The 24,567-nt window shown below is 36.9% G+C and overlaps 1 protein-coding gene across 1 annotated transcript; it reads left to right on the top strand.

Moving 5' to 3' along the window:
- The first annotated feature begins 262 nt into the window (after positions 1-262).
- On the top strand, positions 263-21,663 carry FAM199X (family with sequence similarity 199, X-linked). The gene is made up of 6 exons (XM_037512154.1): positions 263-748; positions 8,433-8,652; positions 18,242-18,391; positions 18,638-18,799; positions 19,918-20,184; positions 21,427-21,663. Exons 1-6 carry the CDS (start codon positions 552-554, stop codon positions 21,595-21,597), a joined length of 1,167 nt encoding a protein of 388 aa, XP_037368051.1. The 5' UTR covers positions 263-551; the 3' UTR covers positions 21,598-21,663.
- The last annotated feature ends 2,904 nt before the right edge of the window (positions 21,664-24,567 follow it).

The following is a 24,567-nucleotide window of genomic DNA, read 5'->3' as shown; positions in this document are numbered from 1 at the left end:
GGCAGGCTTTGAGTCATCAACCCCGGGAGAGAAAGCGGAGGAGGAGGAGTAGGTTGGTCCCCAGTGCCCGGCCCAGCCAGCGCCTCAGCCCGGGATTCGCCGCTGCACGGCGAGCGCAGGCTCAGTTCCTCCTCCGCTCCGCCAGGGGGCGCGGGGAGCGGCTTTCCCGCCCCCCGGCCCCTCCCGGCGGGCGCCTGGAGGACTGCTGCTGTCGCCAGCGGCCGGCGCAGTGGGCGGGGCTGGGCTGGGCGGGGCGGGGCGGGGCGGGCCGGGCCGGGCCGGGCGGTGGCGCGGCGACGGAGGCGGCGGCGGCGGCGGCCACGGAGGCGCGGACGGGGTGGCCGGCGGGCCGTGGTGGCCTGGAGCAGCCTCGTGCGCCGCCCGGCACTCCTGGGGCCGCGGCGGGCACCGGCGCTCAGCCGGCCGGGGAGCTGCGGCGGGCAGAGCCTGGAGCGGAGGCGGCCCCCGCGGACAGGTTAGACTGGGGGCAGGGGCGGACGCGGGAGCAGCCCCGGGTCGGAGAGGGGGCCCTCGCCAGGCCCTCTGCAGCCATGTCCGATGAGACGTCGGCCACCACTTCGTACGAAAAGTTTCTAACCCCCGAGGAGCCCTTCCCGCTGCTGGGCCCCCCTCGCGGGGTGGGCACCTGCCTGAGCGAGGAGCCGGGCTGCCTGGACATCAGCGACTTCGGCTGCCAGCTGTCGTCCTGCCATCGCACCGACCCGCTCCACCGCTTCCACACCAACAGGTACGAAGCGCGGCCGAGGGCGGGAACCGGTCGCCCACACCCCTGCTTCGAGTCCGAGAACCCCCGATCAACCCCGAGTCGGGTCCACTCCCCGGGGTCCGGCCTTCCATTCACCCCCTCCCCCGCCTTTCTCTGACCGGCGCGCCTTCCCACTCCCCCTCCCTGTTTTCACCCCTGCCCTCTGATTTTCTTCGCGGCCGGCATTTTACTCTCCCTTCTCCACTCCACCCTTCCATTCATCTTCTGACCCCAGCGATTGTCCCTTCCTCACGCCCCCATCTGTGCTCCGCGAATCCCCTAACCCCCACCCTTGAGTCGTAGATCTACGCGCGCCCCCCCCCCCCCCCCCCGGTTTCCATCCACCCTCAAAAGTTTAACCCCTTCCATTTCCGGCACGCTCTGGAGTGGATTTTCGGATGACTCCAAACCAAGCCACGGAGATATTGAAAGGTGGCATTTGGAAAGCTAGTATCTTCTTGTTTTGAATTTTTAACCTATCTCAAGCCCTGTCTCCTCACCACTCCCACCCCTCATTTTTTAGTGAAGCTTTAGCAAAGCACATGATTCGGGGTTTTGTTTTTTTTTTTCCTTCTCTCTTATACCCCTTGCCCTTGCACTTCAGACCCTGCCAAAACGTCTAAGATTAAATCTGGAAGGCCTTGACTAAGCTAGAGGGATGGAGCTAGGGTTAGGATGGACTTTCTTGTACAAATTTATTCAGAGGATGCACTCACTACCTGGTTTTATTGCAAGGTACAATGTATTGGAGAATTGTCTCGTGCAAACACGTAAGTGTTACACCAAATTTGGGAGATTTAAGGATGTTAGACACATAGCCCCAATCTTTAATGTAGGTGGATACTTCAGATCTATATGCAGAGGCCTGCGAGGCTGGTGAACAAGGGACGGTTCAGCTATGGAAAATACTAGAGATGAATTCGGGAGCCTGGTTCTGCTATCTGATGCAGGTTTACAATATGAGCACGAATAAGTCTGTCCACCTCTGTCCCCCTCCCCCGACCTCTTAAATAAGTGCAAATTTACTGAGCTGCTACCACGTACAAGGAATGTATAAAATGTATAAAACCTGACTCTTACCTAAAAGGTGTTGAAAGTTAACTAATGATACAGAACATCAGTGTAACACCTTTGAAAAAGTGAAAAGGAAGTGGTAAGTACATTTGTTAGGACTATATCAAATGTCATTGCAAAAAGGAAACTGAGGCTCAGAGTGAAAAGACTGAGTTCAAGGTCATAAAACCTGGTTTGGCAGTCAAAACCACTGCTTTGGAGCGTGATGAAACTTGAAACAGAACTCATGGCTCCTAGGTTGTAAATGGTCCTTACAGTTTCCTAGACACTAACTCATAGAAGCCTGTTTAACCTGTGATGTGACTATAGTGTGAATGTAGCATATCGATGCTATGTAATACTTTCTGCACATTTTTGATATTTAAGTTTTGCATCATTGGAGCAAGTTACACAGAATACCTTTCTTATGCTCTGCTCTATTTTTTCACTTCCACTACATTTTTTTTCCCTGTGTTTTTCTAACCCTTTTCTTAGACTGTGATAAGGTCAAGGTTGTTTTCCCTAAAACAGCAGTGAAAATAGAGGGGGAGGTTCCTGTTTGGTCCTGGTTTTTCTTTTTCCTAGATACTGCTTACCAAAACCTCCTTGTCCTACCCAGCTTTTCAAAAGGCTTGGAATGGCAGCAGGGGTTGTAATGTATTTTCTCCATATCCTTTTAGCACATATTAGGGGAAGCCACATTAGCAATACTTAACAACAGATGATATATCTGCCCTGGGCTACCTTGGTTTCTAAACCTTCTGGAATGTTCTGCCTTCTTACCCCTCCTCAAGATGGCATTTGGGAGGACCATGAGCTTCCAGCCATTTCTTTTCAGGGAGAAGTAGAACAGCTGGATTAAGTATGTTGGCAAAGTTTAGTTTTGGGAGTTCTCTGTGTCACTCTTTTTCCCCCCTCCATATAACGTCATTCTCTGATTCACGCAATAACCCAAAAATCAGACTTGAATTCTTGAGTACTGCTGCCTTATAAAACAAATTTATCTGAAAGTAGAATGGTTGTCAGTGGGTACGTGATTTTCCTTTATTTTGCTCTTTCCTCGTCATCTCATAAGAAAGCTATGAAGATAGTTTCAATGAAGGTTTCCCCTGCTTTCTGTAAGTAGAGCATTCCTGTTTGGTGTCACTTGGTAGGTTATATTTGGGGTCTGGGAAAGCTTAAAAATTATTCCATATAAATTAATGGTAACATCATTCCCAGACCCCAGAAATAACCTACCACATCAAACCAAATGGGAGTGATCCACTTTCAGATAGCCGGAGAAACCTGTGATGCCATTGATAAGCGTCTGATGATGATGGCAATTTTGTGCCTGCTCATTTATTGGACTCTGGGCTACATTTGCAATTTTCATTAACTAAGAAAGTCATGCACTTATAATCCCTAAGGTTAAATGTTGGTAGTGCTTACCTGAGTTGCCGGTGACTTGAGGTGGTATGTCAGTGGTCTAGATTCAGTGGAAAATAAAATACATGAACACAGTCAGTTTCCTGAGAATTAACACTTTCCTAGAAGTATCTTTGAGGATTTTATGACTGAATTGGGTTTGTCTGAAATTTTGGAAGAATAAATTTCAGTAAACCAAAAAACTTGCTTTAGATTTTGATGGCAATATGGTAAGTGTATAGTGTTTAAACCATTTTTCTTTGGTTAGGGGACAGAATCTTGCTGATGTAATTGTGGGTTTTCTTTTAGCACTTGCCCACTGCAACCTCTACCATCATCAAAAATGAATGTCAAATTGAATAGATAATAATGATGTTGGTAGGTCCTATAATTAAATTGTGAAATGATGCAGGTTAATATGAACTACTACTCAATGTGTTATTCTCTTCATCATTCAGAAGTTCATCATTACTTTGGCATTGAACAATCGCAGGATACAAAATGATCTGTTGTACAAAGCAGTTCCTTAGTTATGTGATTGTAGAATCCCAATTTCAATCACCATTAACCAAAAAAAAAAAAAAAAAAAAAAACCACCGAGACCACTGTGCTTTTTTTTTTTTTTACCACTCCCACTTTTCCTGTCTTCCAGGTACAGAAGAGCTGTGAGTTGCAAGTGGGAGAACCAGGTTCCGTGATAGGTAATACAGGCAGGAAGAATTTGGTGTGGGCACTTGGCTAAGACAAATTGAGAATGAGGGTCAGGCTTTGGCAAAACGTGTAGGCTAGAACTTTAAATTTGGGAGTACTCAGAACCGAAATTATGGTAGCATTTAAAAGTGGAACTGTGCGGTACAAATTTGAGAGAGTACAAGAAACTTTTCAACAAATTTAGCAGGGAAAAGAAGAACAGGAAATATGCTAGTAATTGGAGAAAGTAGTAAAGATTTCTTTACTTGTTTTTTGCCTTGTTTAGTTTTTCTTTTCCAAGAATTGAGATCTTAGTTCATTAGAAGCAGCCCACAAGAAAGGGAAAATTGAAAGTACAAGGAAGGGTGGGATGGCAGTAGATGGATGGGATGAACTTCTGTGTCCAAATGGAAGAATTAACCTTAGAAATGGCGTGGAGTGTTTTTACCTCCAAGACTGCAGAGCAGATCAGATGGATGGGTAATGATCCCAAGACAATGAGGTCACTAGAAGGACAGTTGAGAATTTCAGTGAGTAGGGTAGGGAGGTTTTGCCTGTACTTGGGACCGTGGGCATAATGGATGAGGGGACTTGTATGGGGATTCTGGCAGGGACTCACTGATGACTACAGGTGATGATAAGGGACTGTCTCCCAAGGATGAATGCACGGCTTGGGTTTAAGATGACTTTCATCAGCTTGATAGTGGGACTTTATTCCCCAGCGCTCACTGACTGGATTCATATCCTGAGAGGTAAATGATTAGGTCCACCGAGAGGAGGGGCTGCAGAAGAGTGCGTATATGGTGCACACACATGCTTTTCTTAATTTTGACAAGATAGAATTGAATGCCATCATCTTGTGTGTTCTTGATGAAGAGCCTTGCAGATAAGTGTTCTTGGCATTACTTTCTTAATTAAAATTTGGGCAGCAAGCCTCGTTATTGAGTTAAATCCCATTTCATTGGCATTCTTTTCAACATTTTTTTTTAAAGATGGATAAAGTCTCTTTTGTGAGTAATTTCTTAGTTATAGCCAGGATCTTAGTGTTAGGTAGTAGCTTTCTTTTAGTGAAATAAGATGTAAGGGCTTTGTAAATATAAATAGCTCACTGCTAAGCACACACACAATGGCTTTCATTACATATTAAAAACCAACAGAACAGTATGGAAGAATCACACCTTTTTATAAAAGCTCAATTTAGAATATTGTGAGTACCTACAAAACTTTGAAGACCACTTTTGATCCCTTTCCCTAAAGATAACAGCTGTCAACATTGTAATGGTATTGTAATGTTCTATTTACATATATAATTTTTTTAAAATCAGGGTCAGACTGTATATATAATTTGTGACCAGGTTATTTGCTCTTGTATTGTGAGCATTTTCCTTTTCAAGAAATAGTCTGAAAATAGTATTTTAAATGATTATGAAAACACCAGTACTCAGATATATCATTTAATTATTCCCCATGTTTTGTGGCATTTTCCCTTTATTTGTTTTACTATTACAAATAATGTTATTTGCACATATATCTTTTTTCCAAATTTCTATTTGGGGAAAGGGTTATATTCCTAGAAGTGCAGTTACTGAGTTCAAAGGCATGAACCTTGTTAAAGCTCTTTACACACACACACAACCAAATTGCTTTTCAGAAAATTATGCCAAATTAACGCTCCAACTAGCAGTGGGTGTTTCCTATTTTGTTTTTATTAACATTGCCTTAACATAATGAAAATAATATCTTCAAATTAGAAGTAGAATTTTTAGCATCTTTATTAGTAAAATGTACTGTTTTTCTATTTTGTGAATGACTCACTTCAAGTATGAGCCCAATTTACTTGCCACTGTTAATTTAAAAACATAGCAAAAGGCCTCTGAGAACACCCAGAACCCTGTTATATAATCATAGATCTTGAACATGGAGAAACATACTTTTTTTACTTTAAGGCAAGAGCACAAAGTCAAGCAAATTCCTGACTTCCTTGTCAGTGATCTAATCATGGGATTATTAAGTATGGCAGTTGTTTTTTGTTTTTGTTTTTGTTTTATTTGAAGGAAGGTTATTACTTGTGGGGGGAGACACATTTCTACAGAATTTTTGAAAGCTGAAAAATTCTCACTGTAAACAACTATCTTAGCAGCTTTTCCTACCGTATAACACGGGACTTGGCACAGAAGATACTAACTGAATGTCTATGAGTGAATGTATAGAGGTCGCTATAATTCACATGTAATTTGAAGACAGGGAAAAATTGTTTACCAGGACACAGTCTAGATATGGATTTCTGTGTCCAGAATAGAACTTTTGATTGCCAGTCACAGCTTTTATGCTGATGTTGCATGATCTGGCAAATTTGGTTAATTCTACCAGGTTTATTGATTTTTTTAATGAGGATATTTGCCTACATAGGAAGTATATGATGAAACTAAGGATTATTACAGAGTATTCTAGGATTTTAGATGAATTTTAGATTTTCGCCTATTTATAAAAGCTTATTTGCATCTGCTTTTATATTTACTGAATTGTAATAGTTTGGAGTGAGTGAGTGTGTGTGTGTGTTTTGATGCTTTAAAATATTCTATCTTTAGCTTAAAGGAAAAGGTGCCTTAAATTTTTTAGTCTTTCCAAATCTTTTAAGTCAGAAATTTAGGAATTAGGATTAGCCATACAATATCGTGGGGGGAATTAAAAAATGAAATATATAATTCAAGAAAAAATTGGATTAAATGATGAGAAACAACCTAATAATAGATAAAGGAAAGAAAAAATGGAATACGTAATTCAAGAAAATACTGCATTTTATGAAGGGATGAGAAACAACCTAATAGGTAAAGGGGGGAAGTTAAAAAATGAAATACATAATTCAGGAAAAAACTGGATTTAATGAAGGATAAGAAACTAATAATAGATAAATAATAGGCTCTTTCTTCAGGAAGTTATTATTGCAGTACCTTATTAGTATCAGAAATACTAATTAATTATTTTAAGGATTAATTGCCTAGGCTACTTCTGAAGCAATGAAGAGTCTTAATATTATAAAATTGGTGGACATTTACAAAAGAAAACATACTTGTAGGTTTCAAGGCCACAGGAAAAAAGTATATAGCTCTGCAACAAACACTGCAGACAAGATGCTAATATCCTTAATGCATGAAGAGCTCTTATAAAATCAAGAAGGAAAACATTAACACAGAAAAATGCCCTAGTGAAATAGCTAATAAATATTTTAAATTTTTATCTAGTCAGCAATCACAGAAATAAAAATTGATATAAAAATGCTTTTCTCCTAACGTAAATTTTAATGGACGTTCCAGTGCTATTAAGGAGAGTGTAAATGAGTGTAAATTGAAGCAGCCTTTCAGAAAGGCATTTGACTGTACTGTCAGCCTTAGAAGTGTTCTCAGGCTTTGACTCAATTTCCTTTCAAATAATCTTTTATTTGGAGGAGTAATTATAAACAAAAAGGTTTGAGTCAGTATTTGGAAACAGCCTAAGTATCTACTGTTGAGAGAATAGGCTAAATAAAATATGATAAAACTGTCATATTTTGAACTATCAATGGGGTATTTACTATATAGACATTAAAAATATCTTCAAGTAATATACTTGGGAAAATGTTCAGTGGATAATGTTAAGTGGATAAAAAGCAGGGTATTAAAACATATGTACACAGAGTACTGATTCTGTAAAAAATAAATTCGCATGTAGAAAAAAAGTACCAAAATATGTTGGATTATTTATTGCTGAGTAATGAACCTATTGGCCATTTAATTTCTATCACTACTTTCTTATGAATAATATATAGCATTGATATGGAAAAACTTTAAAACATTTTAACTTGTACTTATGTACTTTGTTGCTCTTCTCTGCCCCACAGAGAAAATACTAGTAATAATATTTTAATAATACTAGTAATAATAAAAATAGTTGGCATGTATTGAGTACTTTTCCTATCTACTAAGTGTTCTATATGCATTCTCATGTGGTCTTCATGATAACCTCATTTTGAAGATGAAGGCACAGGCTTGTTTTGCTTAAGACTAAACAGCAGGCAAGCATTTGAATTTATCTGACTCCAGAGCTTACTCATAACCTCTGTGCTCTATGTTTTTATGGGTAAGATTTTACTTTACTCCTAATTTAAATGCATTTTTTCTTTAAAAAACTTGATTATAAAAAATTTCAGACAGGTCTTAATGCAGAGAGAATAGCAGAATGAATCTCATATACCCAGCTTCAGTAATTACTCACATATGTCAACATGTGTTTTTTATGCCCCCTAGTCATTCGCAACCCTGTCCTTATTATTTTGGGACAAATTCCAGAGACATTTCATTCATTAATATTTTACTATATATCCTTAAAAGATAAGGGCACTTTTAAAATAGTTATCATTTTCATACCTAAAAATATACTAACATTCCTTATAAAAGTCTTAAGTACATCCCATTAATATTTTTAAATTGTGTGGATTCTGTAGTACCTGCTGTGACTTCTTTTGTATTATATTTTTAAGGTGGAACTTAACTTCTTGTGGAACAAGTGTGGCCAGCTCAGAATGCAGTGAGGAACTGTTTTCATCAGTTTCTGTTGGAGATCAAGATGATTGTTATTCCCTATTAGATGATCAAGACTTCACTTCTTTTGATTTATTCCCTGAAGGGAGTGTCTGCAGTGATGTCTCTTCTTCTATTAGCACATACTGGGATTGGTCAGATAGCGAGTTTGAATGGCAGGTAGGTTTTTTTCCTTATATTGCCATCTTTAGTACATTTAAGTATGGAAAACATTATATTCCGTATTGATATTTTCATCTCTACCTCAGAGTATTTATCTCTAGTATTTATCCAACCATGGCGATCCCCTGGCAATATTAAGAATTATGTGGAATAAGAATTGTTTTGACAATTTGCAATTAGATGGAATATTTTTGCTGATGTACCTTTTAAACTTCTGATGCTACAGATAGCATTTTGTAGATTTTCATGTAATTTAGTCCTTGTACAATGTTCCTATTATTATATATCATCAGTACCTTTTTATGTATGAATCCAAGCAGATTTACTCTTCCCACATTATACTGAATAACCTTTGTGGCCTTATACACACAGTATCCTTACATCACAGTCATGTTATTGAACTAGGGCCACCAAACACTATTACAGTAAATACATAATTTTTAGACCTGTTATCAGAAATACAAAATAATTTCCCATTTGTTTTCTCTCTGTATGTAGTGATGTTTTTTACCAGACAGTGATTTTTTTCCTCTTGTGGCACATAAACTGTAAAATGCCTCTGAGGAAAATTGCTTGGTAATGTTTGTGATGAGTGCAGTTTTTCAGGAAATATAGATTATGTTATGGCAGCAACCATTTTATGATTGTAAAAAGACAATAACATTTATTTAAGAAGCTGTCCTTGCATATAGGAATTCAACAGATATTGGAATGCCTGCTATGATTGAAAGCCATCTAACTACTTGAAGTTGTGTTCGAAAAGAAGACTCAACTGTTTTCTTTCAAATAATTTTTATGACATTTTCAAATTCCACAGAATGACAAAAATGTATCCAAGTTGCACTCCACTGTGGGTACCACTGTTAAGAACTTGTGCTGATGCAAGTATGTTTGCAGTGTTAAAAACACGCATAAATGGGATCCATACTTTAGCCACCATTTGACCTTTTGCTTTTTCAACTGTCATATCTCATTCTTTCTGATAGCTGTATCATAATTTATTTACTCATTTCCCTAATAATGAATATTTAGTTTCATTTTTTTTTCTTTTTATAGGCAATGCTACCCTGAAAATTGAGTTTTCAAAGAGGAACAAACTTAATTCCCAACCCCTGTTTTTACATTTTGTATTATTTCAACTCCATGTTTCATATACAGTTATAAATACAGTTATAAATTTACATACAGTTTTTTTTAACTCTTAAAGAGAAAATTCACCATTTTAATAATCTTAAAGAGTATTCACTTTAAGTGATTTTTAATATATTCACAATGTTGTGCAGCCATTAATTACCACTGTGTAATTGGGGGATATTTCCATCGCCCCAAAAGATATTTTTACCTATTAACAGATAGTTCCCATTACCCCCTGCCTTCATCACCTCGCAACCACTAATCTACTTTCTCTGTGGATTTGCCTATCTGGACATTTCATATAAATGGACTCCTGTAATAGTCGCCCCTTATGTCTGGCTTCTTTCACAAGGCATAGTGTTTTCAAGATTCGTCTGTGTTGTTGGTTGTTGCAAGTAACAGTATTTCGTTTTTTGTCAGCACTAGTTGCTATAACAAATACCATAGACTGGGTGGCTTAAACAGAAAACATTCATTTCACACAGTAGAATGTCAGCATGGTCAGTTTCTGGTGAGAACCCCCTTCCTAGTTTGCACACTGCTGCCTTTTGCTGTGTCTTCACATGAAGGGGACACAGAGCTCTATGGTCTCTTACTCCATTTACAAGGTCGAGAGTCCCATCATGAGGGCACCACCCTCTCCTAGTCACCTCTAGTAGAGGCCCCACCTCCAAATATCACAGTGGGAATTAAGACTTCAAGATAATGGACTTGGGATGGGAAGGATGCAAACAATCAATCCATTGCAATTCCTTTGTATGGCTGAATATTCCACTGTATGGAAACACTACACTTCATTTATCAGCTTCATTTATCCATATAACAATCTAAACATTTGGATTGTTTCCATTTTGGGACTGTTATGAATAATACAGCTATGAACAAATTTTAGGTACAAGTTTTCATATAGGTGTGTATTTTTAAATCTCTTAGGTGTACACTTAGAAGTGGAATTGCTGGGTCATGTGATAACTTTATATTTAACTTTCTGAGGAACTGCCAAAATGTTTTTCAAAGGGGCTGTTTGCCATTTTACAAGACCACCAGCAATATATTTGTGTTTCATTTTTTCTACATCCTTGTCAACATTTGGGATTGTTTTGTCTTTTTTATTATAGCCATCTTGTTGTATATAAAGTGGTAATTCACTGTGGCTTTGATTTGCATTTCCATAAAGACTAATGATATTGAGCATCTTTTCATGTGTTTGTTGGTCATTTATATCATCTTTGGGAAAATGTATATGTAAATCTTTTGCTCATTTTTAAATTGTATCCTTTGTCTTTTATAGTTGATTGTAAGATTTCTTTATATATTATGACTACCAGAGCCTTATCAGATACATGTTTTGCAGAAATTTTTCCCATTCTGTGGGCTGTCTTTTCACTTGATAGCATCTGTTTATTTGATAGTGCCCTTTGATACATAGAAGTTTTTAATTTAATGTTTATTTTTTCTTTGAATAATCTGCTTATGATGTCATTTTTTTAACTTTTTTTAATTTAAATTTTATTTTTATATTCCCCATACAATTACAACCCCCTTATTTTGACCCCAAGCCCTCCTTTCCCCGCCCCCCACCCCACTATGATGTCATTTTTAAAATTAGTTGCTTAATCTAAATCCTGCAGATTTTCACCTGTTTCCTTCTCAGAGTTTTAGGTCTTACATTTATGTTTGGTCCATTTGAATTACTTTCCATATATGGTACGAGATAGGATCCAGATTCATTCTTTCACATGTTAAATATCTAGTTAACCTAGCACTGTTGAAAACTATTCTTTGTTCATCTAGTGTCCTTGGCACCATTATTGAAAATGGTCATAGTCATATAGATCTAGTTCTAGACTCAATTCTTTTTTTTTTAAATATTTATTTATGCATAAAAGAGCTGGGGTACAGGCCAGAGATGCAGGGGGTGAGAGGATTCACCAGAGATAGAATGGGGAACAGAACAGGCGGACTGACTGAAATACACTGCTGAGGGGAGCAGCGAGCGAGACAGGAGAGGTCTGCTGCACCATATGGGTTGCTTCCTGGCCAGTTGGGGATCGAACTCATATTGCAGAAGCTGTGGATTGCTTCATAGTGCGGTGCTTAACCCCTTGCGCCACCAGTCATGCCCCAGTTCTGGACTCAGTTCTATTCCACTGATGTGTATGTCTGTCCTTATGCCAGTAGCACACTGTTCTGATTACTCCAGGTTTGTAGTAATGTTTGAAATCAGGAAGCATAAGTCTTTCCATTTTATTCTTTGTTAAGATTGTTTTGGCTATTTGGGGTCCTTATTGCAATTCCACATGAACTTTAGGATCAGGTTGTTCATTACTGCCAAAAGAGGAATTAGGATTTTGGTAGGGATTGTACTGTATCTCTAAATTGAGTTTATTGGTGTTGTCATCTTAAAAACAGTAAATATTCCAGCACATAAACATAGAGGAATGTATTTATTTGTCTTTCTTAATTTTTTGGCAACATTTTTATGTTTTCAGTGTCCAAGTCTAGTACTTTCTTGATTCACTTTATTTATAAATGTTTTATTCTTTTGATGCTGTTGCAAATGGAATTATTTTCCTAATTTCATTGTAAGATTGGTCATGGGAGTATACAGAAATACAACTGATTTTGGTATGTTGATTTTGTATCCTGCAACTCGTGTGTGTGTGTATAATTATGTGTATATATATACACACAATTGTTTATATGTATATATATATATATATACCCATACAATCGTGTATATATAGAGTATATATATAATTTTCTGTATGGGTTGTTTCAGGTTTTCTTTTTTTTTTTAAAGATTTATTTTATTTATGCATCCAAGAACTGGGGTATAGGCCAGAGATGGAGGAGGTGAGAGGATTGACCAGAGACAGAGTGGGGAGCAGAACAGGCAAGACTGACTGAAGTACACTGCTGAGGTGAGCAGCGGGCAACACAGGAGAGGTCTGCTGCACCATGTTAGCTAGCTCCTTGCCCGGGGTTCTAACTCATGCTGCAGTGGCTGCCTATAGCTTCATAGTGCTGAGACTTAACCCCTTGCACCACCAGGGAGGCCCCTCTTTCAGGTTTTCTACATTTAAGATCATGTCATCTGTGAATATAGCATCCCTTCTCCCTTTTCAACCTGGATAGCTATTGTTTTTCCTTTCTTAATTGCCCTGACTAAATCTCCAGTATATTATTGAACAGATGTGGCAAAATCAGGCATTGTCTTTTTTCTAATCTTGGGGAGCAAAACGCTTTCCCCATAGAGTTAATGTCAGCTGCAGGTTTTTCTTAAATGCCCTTTTCATATTGAGGATCTCTCTTCCTATTCCAAGTTTGTTCAGTGTTTTTATCTGAAAGGTTATTAGATTTTGTCATACTTTGCATCTATTGAGGAGATGATGCAGTTTCTTCCCTTCATTCTATAATATGGTATAAGTCCTAATTGTTCATAGTATATATTGAAAGAATATGCCACTGATGCAGCAGTTGAGTGCTGGGCTGCAAAGCTGCCCACAGCCTCTGCAGTGCCGGTTCGATCCCCTGCCGCCAGTGAGGGCCCCACATGGCGTGACAGACCTCTCCTGCCGTGCCCACTGCTCCCCTCAGCAGTGTATTTCGTCAGTCTGCCTGTTCTGTTCCCCGCTCTGGCTCTGGTGAATTCTCTCGCCCTCCCGCGCTTCTGACTGTACCCAGTGCTTGTATAAATAAATAAATAAATCTTAAAAAAAAAGAAAAAAGAATATGCCACTGAATTGAGTTTGCTAGTATTGCTGAGGATTTTTGTATTTGTATTCATTGGGGATGTTGGGCTGTAGTTTTTCTGTCACGTCATGTATGACTTTGGTTTTATAGAATAAGTTAGGAGTGTTCCGTTCTGGATAAAATACTGTAATAAGATTTTCTCATTTAATGTACAGACTTTTTCATGATCATCATAGTGACTTCAATGGCTCTATAATATTGCTGGTACTGGATGTGCCCAAACTTATGAAAACCATATTTGTTATTCCCATATTTACATTTGTTTCAATTTTTTTTCTATTTCAGGTAACACAGTAGTAAGTGCCTGTGTGGGAATACCTTTTTATTCTGCGCTGTTCTTTTTTTCCAAGTGCACACACACTTTGTATTTAAAATCAGACTATAAGAATTCTTAATGAAGTGTATTCAATTGGAGTTCTGATAATTCTGAGGAATATTTTTTCCTACTTATTTCATGTGACTTATTTAGAATTCTTGATATCCATAATGTTTCAAGGTGACAGGGATTTTAAAATTTTAACTGCTGACTTCTACAATCATTTTATGAATAGTTAAGAGTAGAAAACTATCCCTAACCACTCACTACTAATGTAAATGAACGACTACAGCTCTCGAACAAAAATCAGGCCTGCCTTAGTAATGTGTTTTCCCAGTTGCGAAATTGAAGTGTGGGTACTCTGTTACCATGGATATTTGCTATTTAAATATGCTAAAAGGTTCAAAATGCTCTCTTGTCTTTAGCAGACCTCATAATGATGAGCAGTAAATTATCCAAGAAGATAATTACAAATTATGTGTTAGACTTAATACAAACCCAAAATGGTTTACTGTAGTTTAAAAATTTATATTACCTCTGTTGTGATTAAAAAGTACATTTGTTTAAATCTTCTTAAAAGATGTTTCAGTTACTTTTAAAGTAAATGGAAATGTTCACAGATTCTCTGGGAAGGGAAATACTAAACTTGATAAGGTAGGATTTTAACCTTAGAATGAAATAGCACTTAAGCATCTGAAGGCATTTTGTTTTGCTCCTAATTTTCTTTGCTTTGCAGTCCTTTTAGTATTAAAGATATATTTGACTATCCATAGTGCTTGAGATTATTTTATTGTTGAGCAGGAAAGCATTGAAAATTTAAAGAGTGAGTAATTCAGCTGTCATACTTGAAACCTGGAGGAGCAATCTGAAATTATACATCAGTTGTTACAGAAGTGATCTGATTCATAAAATTTTGCTGCATACTGCAGAAAATGTAGCAGCGGTTTGATTTAATTCTTCCTATATGTCACAGTTACTGATTATAAGTCTACCAAATAGTGTTGCCCATGAAAAATATGGAATGAGAACTATTAAACATTTTTGTCCTGAAATATATTATCAGTTATAAAATGGAAAATTGCTGTTCTAATAAATATATAGGAACTCATACAATTATTTTTGCTGTATATCTGCTGCTCTGATCTCATATCTCCAATAGTGACTACTTGACATTTCCACTTGGATGACCTTGTTATTTAATGTTAACATATTAGCTGATGCCGAGTTCTTGGTCAGTAATGCAACTTCCAATTATGTTTCCAAAGGTAAAAATAGACTGCTTTTTGACATGTCTTAAAGTGTACTTGAAAATGACTTGTTATTTAAAATGATACGTACATTTGCTTCTCTCGTTATATCTGCAAGCTCTCCATATCCCAAATTGCATTGTTTTCTCATTCCAAACTTCCTGCAATGCAGAATGGATTTGTGTCCTACTTTGGATACTATCACTAATTGTGTGACTATCCCCAGACATAATTTTTTATTATTTGTAAAATAAGGGTTTTGGACTAGAAGATCTGTAACATTGATTACAGGTCTTTTGCTGTAAAAATTGAGGCCTTTGAGTATATCACCCTGGATGGGTTATGTGTATGATAGTGAAATATCATCAGTTTTCTTCTATTCTCAACTTATGGTTATCTGACTTTTTTTTTTGTCCTCTCTATTATCAAACAATCTTGTAAATTATTTTTCAATTAAAAACTTACATTTCTGTATCAATTTTTCTTTCCATTTTTGGTTATCTTAGTTCAGGCCAGTCATAAGAGTTTCCTGAGTAATTCCACTCTTTCATCTCTCGGTTTTGCCCCTTAATGCCTTTTTTAACTTATCTTCCCTCAACTTCGGTTTCATCAAGTTACTTCTTCTAAGAAAATGTTATTGGCCTACCCTTACATTTTATATATCAGCTTTCTTGTCCTTCTGTTGAGCTGTCAAATCCCAAGCACTGATTTTCTGTTTTAATTGTACTGGTGTCCTTCACCCCACTGTCTTTTTTTTTTATGTATGGTTTTATTAAAGTATTCACCTTACCTGAATGTCTTTTCCATACCCCCTTCAGTCATTCTGAGATACTACCTTGTGAGACTTAACCCAGCCACTTTATTAGCAACATAAGGTATTTTCTGAGGGCTAATGCCACCTTTTTCAAGGGTCCAAAACCATGGCAAAAAGTGGGAAAAGAAAGATAGATCAATTTATTGAGTGTCACCTATGTGCCAGACATGTTACTACATTTAAACCTTTAACAACATTTAAACTTTTAATCACATTCAAATCTTTGGAGTGAATGGTATGAACCATGTTACTGAAGACTCTGAGGCTGAAAGAAGCAAACTAACGACCACAGCATCACAGGACTAGTGAGCAGAGGGTTTGAACTCTATTTGAAATCACTTTACTTTGCCCTGAAAAAAGTGACCAATTGCCTTTTTTACAACTCTGTCCCTCTAACAGATATGTAACCAGAATTAAAAGTACAAATTTCAGTGTTTCACATAAAATGTGTCACCTAGCAAATATTTACTGAAGATTTACAAGAAAATTTTTCTTAAATTTTCTTAAATTTTGAGAGTTCTTTTCTCTATCAAAGTAGTTTGAAGTGTGGGCGGAGGCCTTTCACCTGATACTGAGTGTCTTATTTTGTTTTAGGTACCCCAGAGAAGATCTTCAGTGTAGTAATACTGTGATTAGAAGTCTTTCAAAGGGAAAACTTTTTTTTGACATTAAAGACCAAAAAAGAGATGGCTTTCATGTGTGCATTCAACAGTCATCCTTTAATGACACTGATAACATTAGGACCAAGGGTGAACAGTTCAAACACGTAATGTTACTGAGATTTTAAAGGAAATCATATAAATTGTTAGAAGTTACTTATGTACTTGGATTCATCAGTGACTGTCACAGTGAAAATATGGTTCTTAAGGGTTGTAGCCAACTTAGACAATTTCGTTCTAAACATCATAGTCGCCTTGCACACTGATCCACCCCAGTTTTATGGCTTCACTCCTCTCTTCTGTGCCATTGACTCCCCAATGCCTTTCCCCAGTAGCGCTCTTAAACTTTAATTTTGCAGTTTCCGTTCACAGCTAGATATTTATCCTTTGATGATGACCTGTCATCTTACTATTCATCATGTGCTATGTTGTATAATTGTGTGTTTGTGTTACTGTATATATACTTACTATATTATCTACCTAAGTTCTTGTATAAGGACTGTGGCTTATATACCCCTTTGAATCTCTTCTACCTGTTATATAGTACTATGGGTGCAATAGGAGGCCAAGTACATGTGATTGCCGTCTTCTTTGTGACTAAAAGACATTGTGACTTTTTTCTTTTGGTAACTTCAAAAGCCTCATAATCATTCACAGTTCAGACATAATTACAAAGTCTTATAGCACAACAAAAAGGGTGATGTTTTGTACCTTATAAAAACATCTTTGGAAGTTGTTATATACTCCTTGTAGAAGAAAAAAAAATTATGGAAAACTTAGACGCATTTCTTTAAAATGAAATCCCTTCTGACTTCCAGAGGTGATAGCTATGTTTATTACCTTGATTGTAGTTGCACAAGCATATGCATGGGTCCAAACCCATCCAGTTGTATACATTAAATATGTACAGTTCTCTGTATGTCAGCTGTACCTCCATAAAGTAGTTAGGAATTTAAATCTAGCCTAACTGGCTTTTAGTAGGCAATATAAAATTATAGCACTTACTTTTGATGTTTGTATCACTTTAAACTGATTAAATTTTGTGTATATGAGACTTGCATTTCTCCTTTGTGTCCATGTCCCTTTTCCTTGTCATAGTTCTCTTTCATAATGCTTCTGATCTTTACAGTATATATTTTTATATTACAGTATATATTTTTGCTATTAACAGCATATTTTAAATTATTTTAATTGTCTCGAGGTTGTTGACACAAACATGAAGGTAGGTACCACAATTTACTTGTCATTATGTAGGCGGTATGTCTAGCACAGTGTCTGGCAAAAGCCAGGTATGTCAGATCTCTCAGGTCTCCTGAGATGGAGACCAGTGCTCCTTGCTCGTTATGCATGCATTTGCATTATGAATTAAAAGCCTTAATGATGATTGACTCTTAAGTTTGCATTTTATCAAGTCTTGATTATAATTTTAAGCTTTTGGAAAATATCTCTCATTGAATAAATGACTGTATACAAAGAGTATATTGATTGATGTTGCTACTTTGTCTAAAATAGGAGTGGATCAGAATTAATGTCTTCTGATTCTCTATTTGTCATTAGTCTTTTATTAAAGTAGTTTTTACAGTATGAAAGGGTATAAAATATGTTAAGTGTATTTTTAAAATTTTTGCTTTCCCAACCTCCTCCTCTTACTTTTATAAAGTTACCAGGCAGTGACATTGCCAGTGGGAGTGATGTGCTTTCTGATGTCATACCCAGTATTCCAAGTTCACCTTGCCTGCTTCCTAAAAAGAAAAATAAGCACCGGAATTTAGATGAGCTTCCTTGGAGTGCGATGACAAATGATGAACAGGTAGAGGTCTCAACATTGTTAACTAAAAGCGTATATATTAAGAGAATATGTGAAGTTCAGTTTATTTTATATTTATAGTTACTGGGTAAATGCAGATTGCTTAGTAAATCTGAATTTGAACTTTAACTGTCTTGCAGGAAACAAATCTAGTAGTGTTTCTGATATTTTAAATACATTTTTAATGATATGGTGAAAGATGAGGGGATTTGGCATTGATCTTGTATATTGTAATTTTTCATCACATAGGTGGAATATATTGAATATCTGAGTCGTAAAGTCAGTACTGAGATGGGTCTTCGGGAGCAACTTGATATTATTAAAATAATTGATCCTTCTGCTCAAATTTCCCCTACAGACAGTGAGTTTATTATTGAGCTTAACTGTCTCACAGATGAAAAATTGAAGCAGGTATGTAAAGGAAATACAGACTGTATGGCTATTGAAAATACCATTTTTTTATGAAACATAGGCTTGAACAAACATGTAAATGTGTTGATAATTAAGGTCAAAGCCTCTGCTGTGAAATGCTGTATTAGGAAAGAAACGATGTTAATATTTGAGAACATGTGGTTTTAAGAGGTTTTATGACCATCTTACCTTTCTGATTTCCAAGATCATGTGGATTGGACCTGGAATCCACTTTTTAATTGCATAGGTTTTGAAACTTAATTTTACCACTTAAAGGGCATAGTTATGCTTAAGGTATAGATTTATTCTAACTCACCTTACAAAAGACTGCTTGACAGAATCAAAATACTTTATCAAGAGCTGAACTTAATCGAACATCTGAGTTGAGAGATCGGAGCAGTCTTACGGAGTAAATGAGCCTGGCTGGGGTAAAACAGTGAATTTTCCTTCTTATGTTCTGAAGTACACATTGCAGGCATTTTTCTTGATATAATTTTTACTGCTCTCTTTTCTCTGATACATAGCTAAATATGAATACTTATGTTCAACTTTTTGGGATTCTGGGCAAGTCATTTATGAAAAACTTCTCTCATTTCAGCATTTCTGTCAACACACACACTTATTTTCTACATTCCAGTTCATTTTTCATTATTATGATATATGATGCCTTGCATTTGAATCCAGGTACCATGGGCCCCTAGCTAAGATTTAGGAAACATCCTAATTTTATATATAATTAGGAGCTTACTTAAATCATGTTAAGTGGAGACCTTTAAAAGAAATGCCTAATTTTCTCAATTTTAAATTGCTGTTAATTTCTATTTCTCAGTGTTACTTTCTTATAATCATGTGGAGGCTAGTAGCCTTCCATTTACTTACATTCTTTGTGCTTTTAAAGTTTTGCTCCATAATATACATTTTAGAATTTTAAGCATTGTCCATTTTTCCGGTACTTGTTTCTACATTAATTATTCCTTTTGTCCTTATATTCCATAAATCTGTGTAAACCTATAGTATTTCTGATAAACTTTTCAATTAAGAGCAGTATTTTTATTTAGTATTTTGAAGGCAGGACATCAAGGGGCAGCACTAACCAGTGTTTATCTGTGTGTCCCAAGGTCAGAAACTATATTAAGGAGCATAGTCCTCGACAACGGCCTGCAAGAGAGGCCTGGAAGAGAAGCAACTTTAGTTGTGCAAGCACCAGTGGAGTGAGCGGTGCCAGTGCCAGCGCCAGCAGCAGCAGTGCCAGCATGGTCAGTTCTGCAAGCAGCAGTGGGTCCAGTGTTGGAAACTCTGCTTCAAACTCCAGTGCCAACATGAGTCGAGCACACAGTGACAGCAACCTGTCTGCAAGTGCAGCAGAGCGGATTCGGGATTCAAAAGTAAAACGTCTAATCAATACAAAACTTTACCTTTCAATATTAACATCTGTACTCCTTCATATAAATTTCTTGAAGAGTTAAACTTACCCTGCAGTCTAGATGCTGTGGGTTTGTGTTTTAATTGATCAAGCAGTATGTTCTGCTGTTGATCACAGCCCTCTAGAATGAGGGCTTTGCAATACTGTTTTGACCTACAGCCACATCACATTCAATTTTATCTGATTTTTGTGTCTGTTTGAAGTAAGATAAATTGATGGAAATAATGAGTGAGTCTCAAGATTGCAGTATTGACTGCAACTCACTACTGAGCGGATCTCACTATGTTGCTGATGTTGCTGTCTATTAGCTCCTAAGAGTTTTCTGTATGTCTTGTGTGTGTTATATGTTTTAACTGTCTTACTCTTGAGTGTTACTTCTAAGCTCTTTAAAGAAATGTAATAATGCTTTCTCTAATTTCTCTTTTCACAGTTGAAAATTTCTTTAAAACATAATTGGGCACAAAGTAGGAAGTATAAGTGTGATACTTAGCCAGGGGGATTCAACTGTTGCAGTGGTGACAATATGGAGCTAACTTATGGCTGATAAGGGTATCTCTGTGACTCTTTGGGAACCCAGTGGTGACTGGAAGATACATAATGATTCCGTCCCTGGCTGTGAATTAAGTATCAGAAACGGCCAGTGTTGTTGGTTGCCAAGGGATTCCTCTGGATATGAAGTCACTCCTTTTTGGCATCAGTCACTAGTGACAAGGCATAGAGTACCCACTGAGTTTCTAATGGCTTTTAAGATGCTATTTGCTTAATATGAACAATACATGATTTTTTCCCAGATGTAAAGTTGCTATTGCTTTTGGATAAAGGACACCTTAAAATCATAAGCATTAGCGATTTTAGCAATGTTCTCCACGTTTGTATTCAGAATTGTTGACTCTGTTCATTCTGCACTCACCAGTGTTCTTTAATCTACTTTTTTAAAAAGTCTGAAATGGTTATCCATAACTAGTCAAAATGATCAAGTTTTGTCCCTTCCTTATTAGAAGAGTCGCTTGTCAGATACCATAAATAGAGAATCTTGCAGTCATATTTTCAAGCCAGTGGGTGAGTTACTGAAACCAGTATCATACTGCAGAGGACTTTTGACACCTGTAAAAATTCTGGAAATAAAGAATTTGACCATGAAACAGTTTTGGAATGAATATGCCAGAACTGAATTTTGCTGATTTAGAAATTTTTCTTTTGACAGAAGAGATCCAAACAGCGGAAGCTACAGCAGAAGGCCTTACGCAAAAGGCAGCTGAAAGAGCAGAGGCAGGCCCGGAAGGAGAGGCTCAGTGGGCTCTTCCTTAATGAAGAAGTTCTGTCCTTGAAAGTGACTGAAGAAGACCACGAAGCAGATGTAGATGTTTTAATGTAATCAGGGTGAATTTATCAGTGCTCTCTTGAAGCATTAAAGTATTCTATCCTTATTTGTTTACATGCATCTTGACCAAACTTTCAATTAGGGCTGTGCTTATGTACCATTAATAATTTAGGCCAGTGGTTCTCAGCAGATGGTCCCTGGGCCAGCAGCTTTAGCATCATCTGAGAAGTTGTGAGGAATGCGTACTATCAGGCCCCACCCCAGACCTAGTGAATTAGAAACCCTGGGTCAGGGGCCCAGCACTATGTAGTAACAAGCACCAGGTTATTCTGCCGCACACTCTAGTTCTAAGAACCACTGATTTAGGTAAATGTTTTGACTATTTAAACTTTAGTGTGGGTAAGTGGGCTTTTTCAAAAACTAGTACTTTTAAAGTTTAGAAGATTTCAAGGTACTGCTGACAAGTAGTTTATTATGTCAGGATACATACATGTGTGGAGATCATAATTCCTATTTCCTTTGTAATGTTTCAGTTGCTTAGTTTACTTTTTTAAAGGGCCATAGCATAGTACTCAGTGGAAATCTGTTTTTGAGGTTGTGGGGCTGTGGTGTGGATTGCTGTTTACAATAGTGCCTTCATTAGGTTTAGTTCTGATTTCATTCATTATTAACTCAAAGGTGTAAAAACAGGCCCTAATATCTTTACTGTTAGGTTTGATTTTGTTTCTAAGTTTATATAAATTTGGAACTTTTTATGTAAGTGATGACTACTGAGGAAACAGTGCTACTAGTAGCTATTAGACTTGATGCTATATTAATATTCAAATGGCAAAAGCTATTCAGTAAAATATTCAGTGTACTTTTCCACTGCTATCTAAAATTTTTGGTTGTAAATCTGTCTCAATGGCAGGAAATCTCTCAAATTCTTTTTGTAGGTTTTTTTTTTTTTCAACACAACTCATTTTTAAATATTTTGGTATATTAGCTTCTGGATTATGAACAAATTAAAGTTCAAAATTGCCTAAAGTAAACTCTTAACAGTTCTGCTACATTTCTCTGTAAAGTGCTAGAAATACACAGATCAGAGAGATACAGAAAACACCTTAACTTTTTGATTATTAATAGAGTTCTAATTTTAAATGTGAAATTTTGAGATTTCTTTAGATGTTTTCATGGAGAGTGTTACCATGAACATTAGAAGTAGTGTGATTCCTTTTCTTCTACCACATGTCTTTAAACATTCACATGGGTTAAAGAAGATGGAAACTGATAACTACTGACAATCAAGCTGCTTTCTGGATTTTGTTTTTATTGTGGATAACTTGGGAGTTGGTCGTGATTCTGTTGGACGACTTGTAGCTGATATTGTTTTAAATTCTAGAGTTAAGGTTAATAGGTTTTCTACTTTTTTTTCCTACTTTTTGTCATAAGTGACTCATTAAGAAAAGATTAGCAACCTAAATTTTGGGGTTACATTTTTGCTCTAAAGACTTAACCTTCGCTTATAATCACAGGTTTTGAAATTTTGATTCATTTTAGTTCCTTGATGGTTAAAGAGTTGAAATGGAGGATAAAACTTGATATATTGCAGTTTTACTGAGATCTGTGGTATGGTTGTACCATTTTGAAGACTACTAAATTCGTACTTTAAAATTTTAGTGACGTAGTGGTTATAGTCTATATGTGTATGTGGTTTTCAGTTGGAGTAGTCCTTCTGACTTTCCTCTTTTTCCTCTTACCTGCTCTTCGGTGCACCAAACCAGCAGTCCAAAGAGAGTGTGGGATAGACACCGGATACTCTGAGGAAGGTAGAAAGGGTCAACCGCCAAGTATCTTCCCTTCCGAGAACAGAAAGAGTAAATGGAGAGAAGAGCAAATACAACTGAATTTTCTACTTGCTCTTAGCAAAAGCAAAATCCCAGAGGATGATTGCTGGTCTTTACCTATTCTTCAAGGAAAATAGGCCACTTTTGGAAACCATAGAGCAGCACTTATGTTAAATACTTGGAATGAATTTGACTGATAGTGACTAGTAAAAGAAAATCCTAAACAGGGTCTTTATGTAATAAGACCAATCCCTCTTCACTCCTAACAATCAGTCACAGTCTTACTACCTTAGATTTACTTAAGTCACTATTAAACACGTTTACCAAAGCATAGGAAAGCTAATTTAAAACAGTTTATAAAGGTTTGAGGTTTTATAGTAAAGTTTGCCATGAAATTTTGTGCAGACTGGATGCACTGTCTTTATAGTACTATAAATTAGAGATAGTTCATAAAATTGTTTTTGAGGAGATGGAAATACTTGTTCTGATTAAAATAAATCAAGACAATGTGTGTTTGCATATGCTGGAAGAGGGAGATTTTACAGTCTTTCTCCATCCAGCCCTCCTCCCTTCAAAAAAAACCAAGCAGAAAGAAATTAAAAATTTACTTGTCTTTGTTAATATGCTATACTTTTTCTGTTTTAATGCCTCATATTGATTAAGTTTGAATTATTTATCTCTTTGAATAGTAATAGTTTATTCAATCTGGTATAATCTCTGAGTCAATTTCAACAAATCCAACTGTTTTTTTCTTTTTAAATATAAACTAACCAATTAATTAAAATGGGATATTTTTTCCAGTGTCAATTCTCATCTGTGGACATTGACATTAGAGTAAATGAGTCTCCCCTTTAAAAATAACCCTGCTAATGGGGGCATGATAAAAGCCCTCTCAGATTTATCCATAAACATGTTATTAGAGATCATGTATATATGTCAATTCTATCTCAATAAACTGGGGAAGAAGAGATCTTGTAAAAGTTTGGAAATTTTTTAGTCCCCTTCACAAAATATAAAGTATGAACCTCTTAGAGTTGAGCAAAAAGAAAAAGGCATGTCTTCAACAGTTTTGCAACTGACATAAAAGAAGGCGGTGTAGTAAAATGTGCAGTAGAGTATAAAGGACTAATTCATTCTCTCCCAATAAGAACTTAGAGGTAACTAATACTTTCTTTTTGTCATGAGCCTTGTTTTATTT

The sequence above is a fragment of the Talpa occidentalis genome, unplaced genomic scaffold (genome assembly GCF_014898055.3).
Source record: "Talpa occidentalis isolate TD23 unplaced genomic scaffold, MPIMG_talOcc4v2.1 talOcc4.15, whole genome shotgun sequence".
Classification (NCBI taxonomy): Eukaryota; Metazoa; Chordata; class Mammalia; order Eulipotyphla; family Talpidae; genus Talpa; species Talpa occidentalis.
This window is presented reverse-complemented; position numbering and strand designations above follow the sequence as displayed.

Bases quoted from the DNA above. Each gene is read 5' to 3' on its own strand.
- FAM199X (XM_037512154.1), top strand. From the start codon at position 552: ATGTCCGATGAGACGTCGGCCACCACTTCGTACGAAAAGTTTCTAACC. The intron at 8,653-18,241 runs GTAGGTTTTTTT...ACTTTTATAAAG, and splicing joins ATAGCGAGTTTGAATGGCAG to TTACCAGGCAGTGACATTGC. The intron at 18,800-19,917 runs GTATGTAAAGGA...GTGTGTCCCAAG, and splicing joins CAGATGAAAAATTGAAGCAG to GTCAGAAACTATATTAAGGA.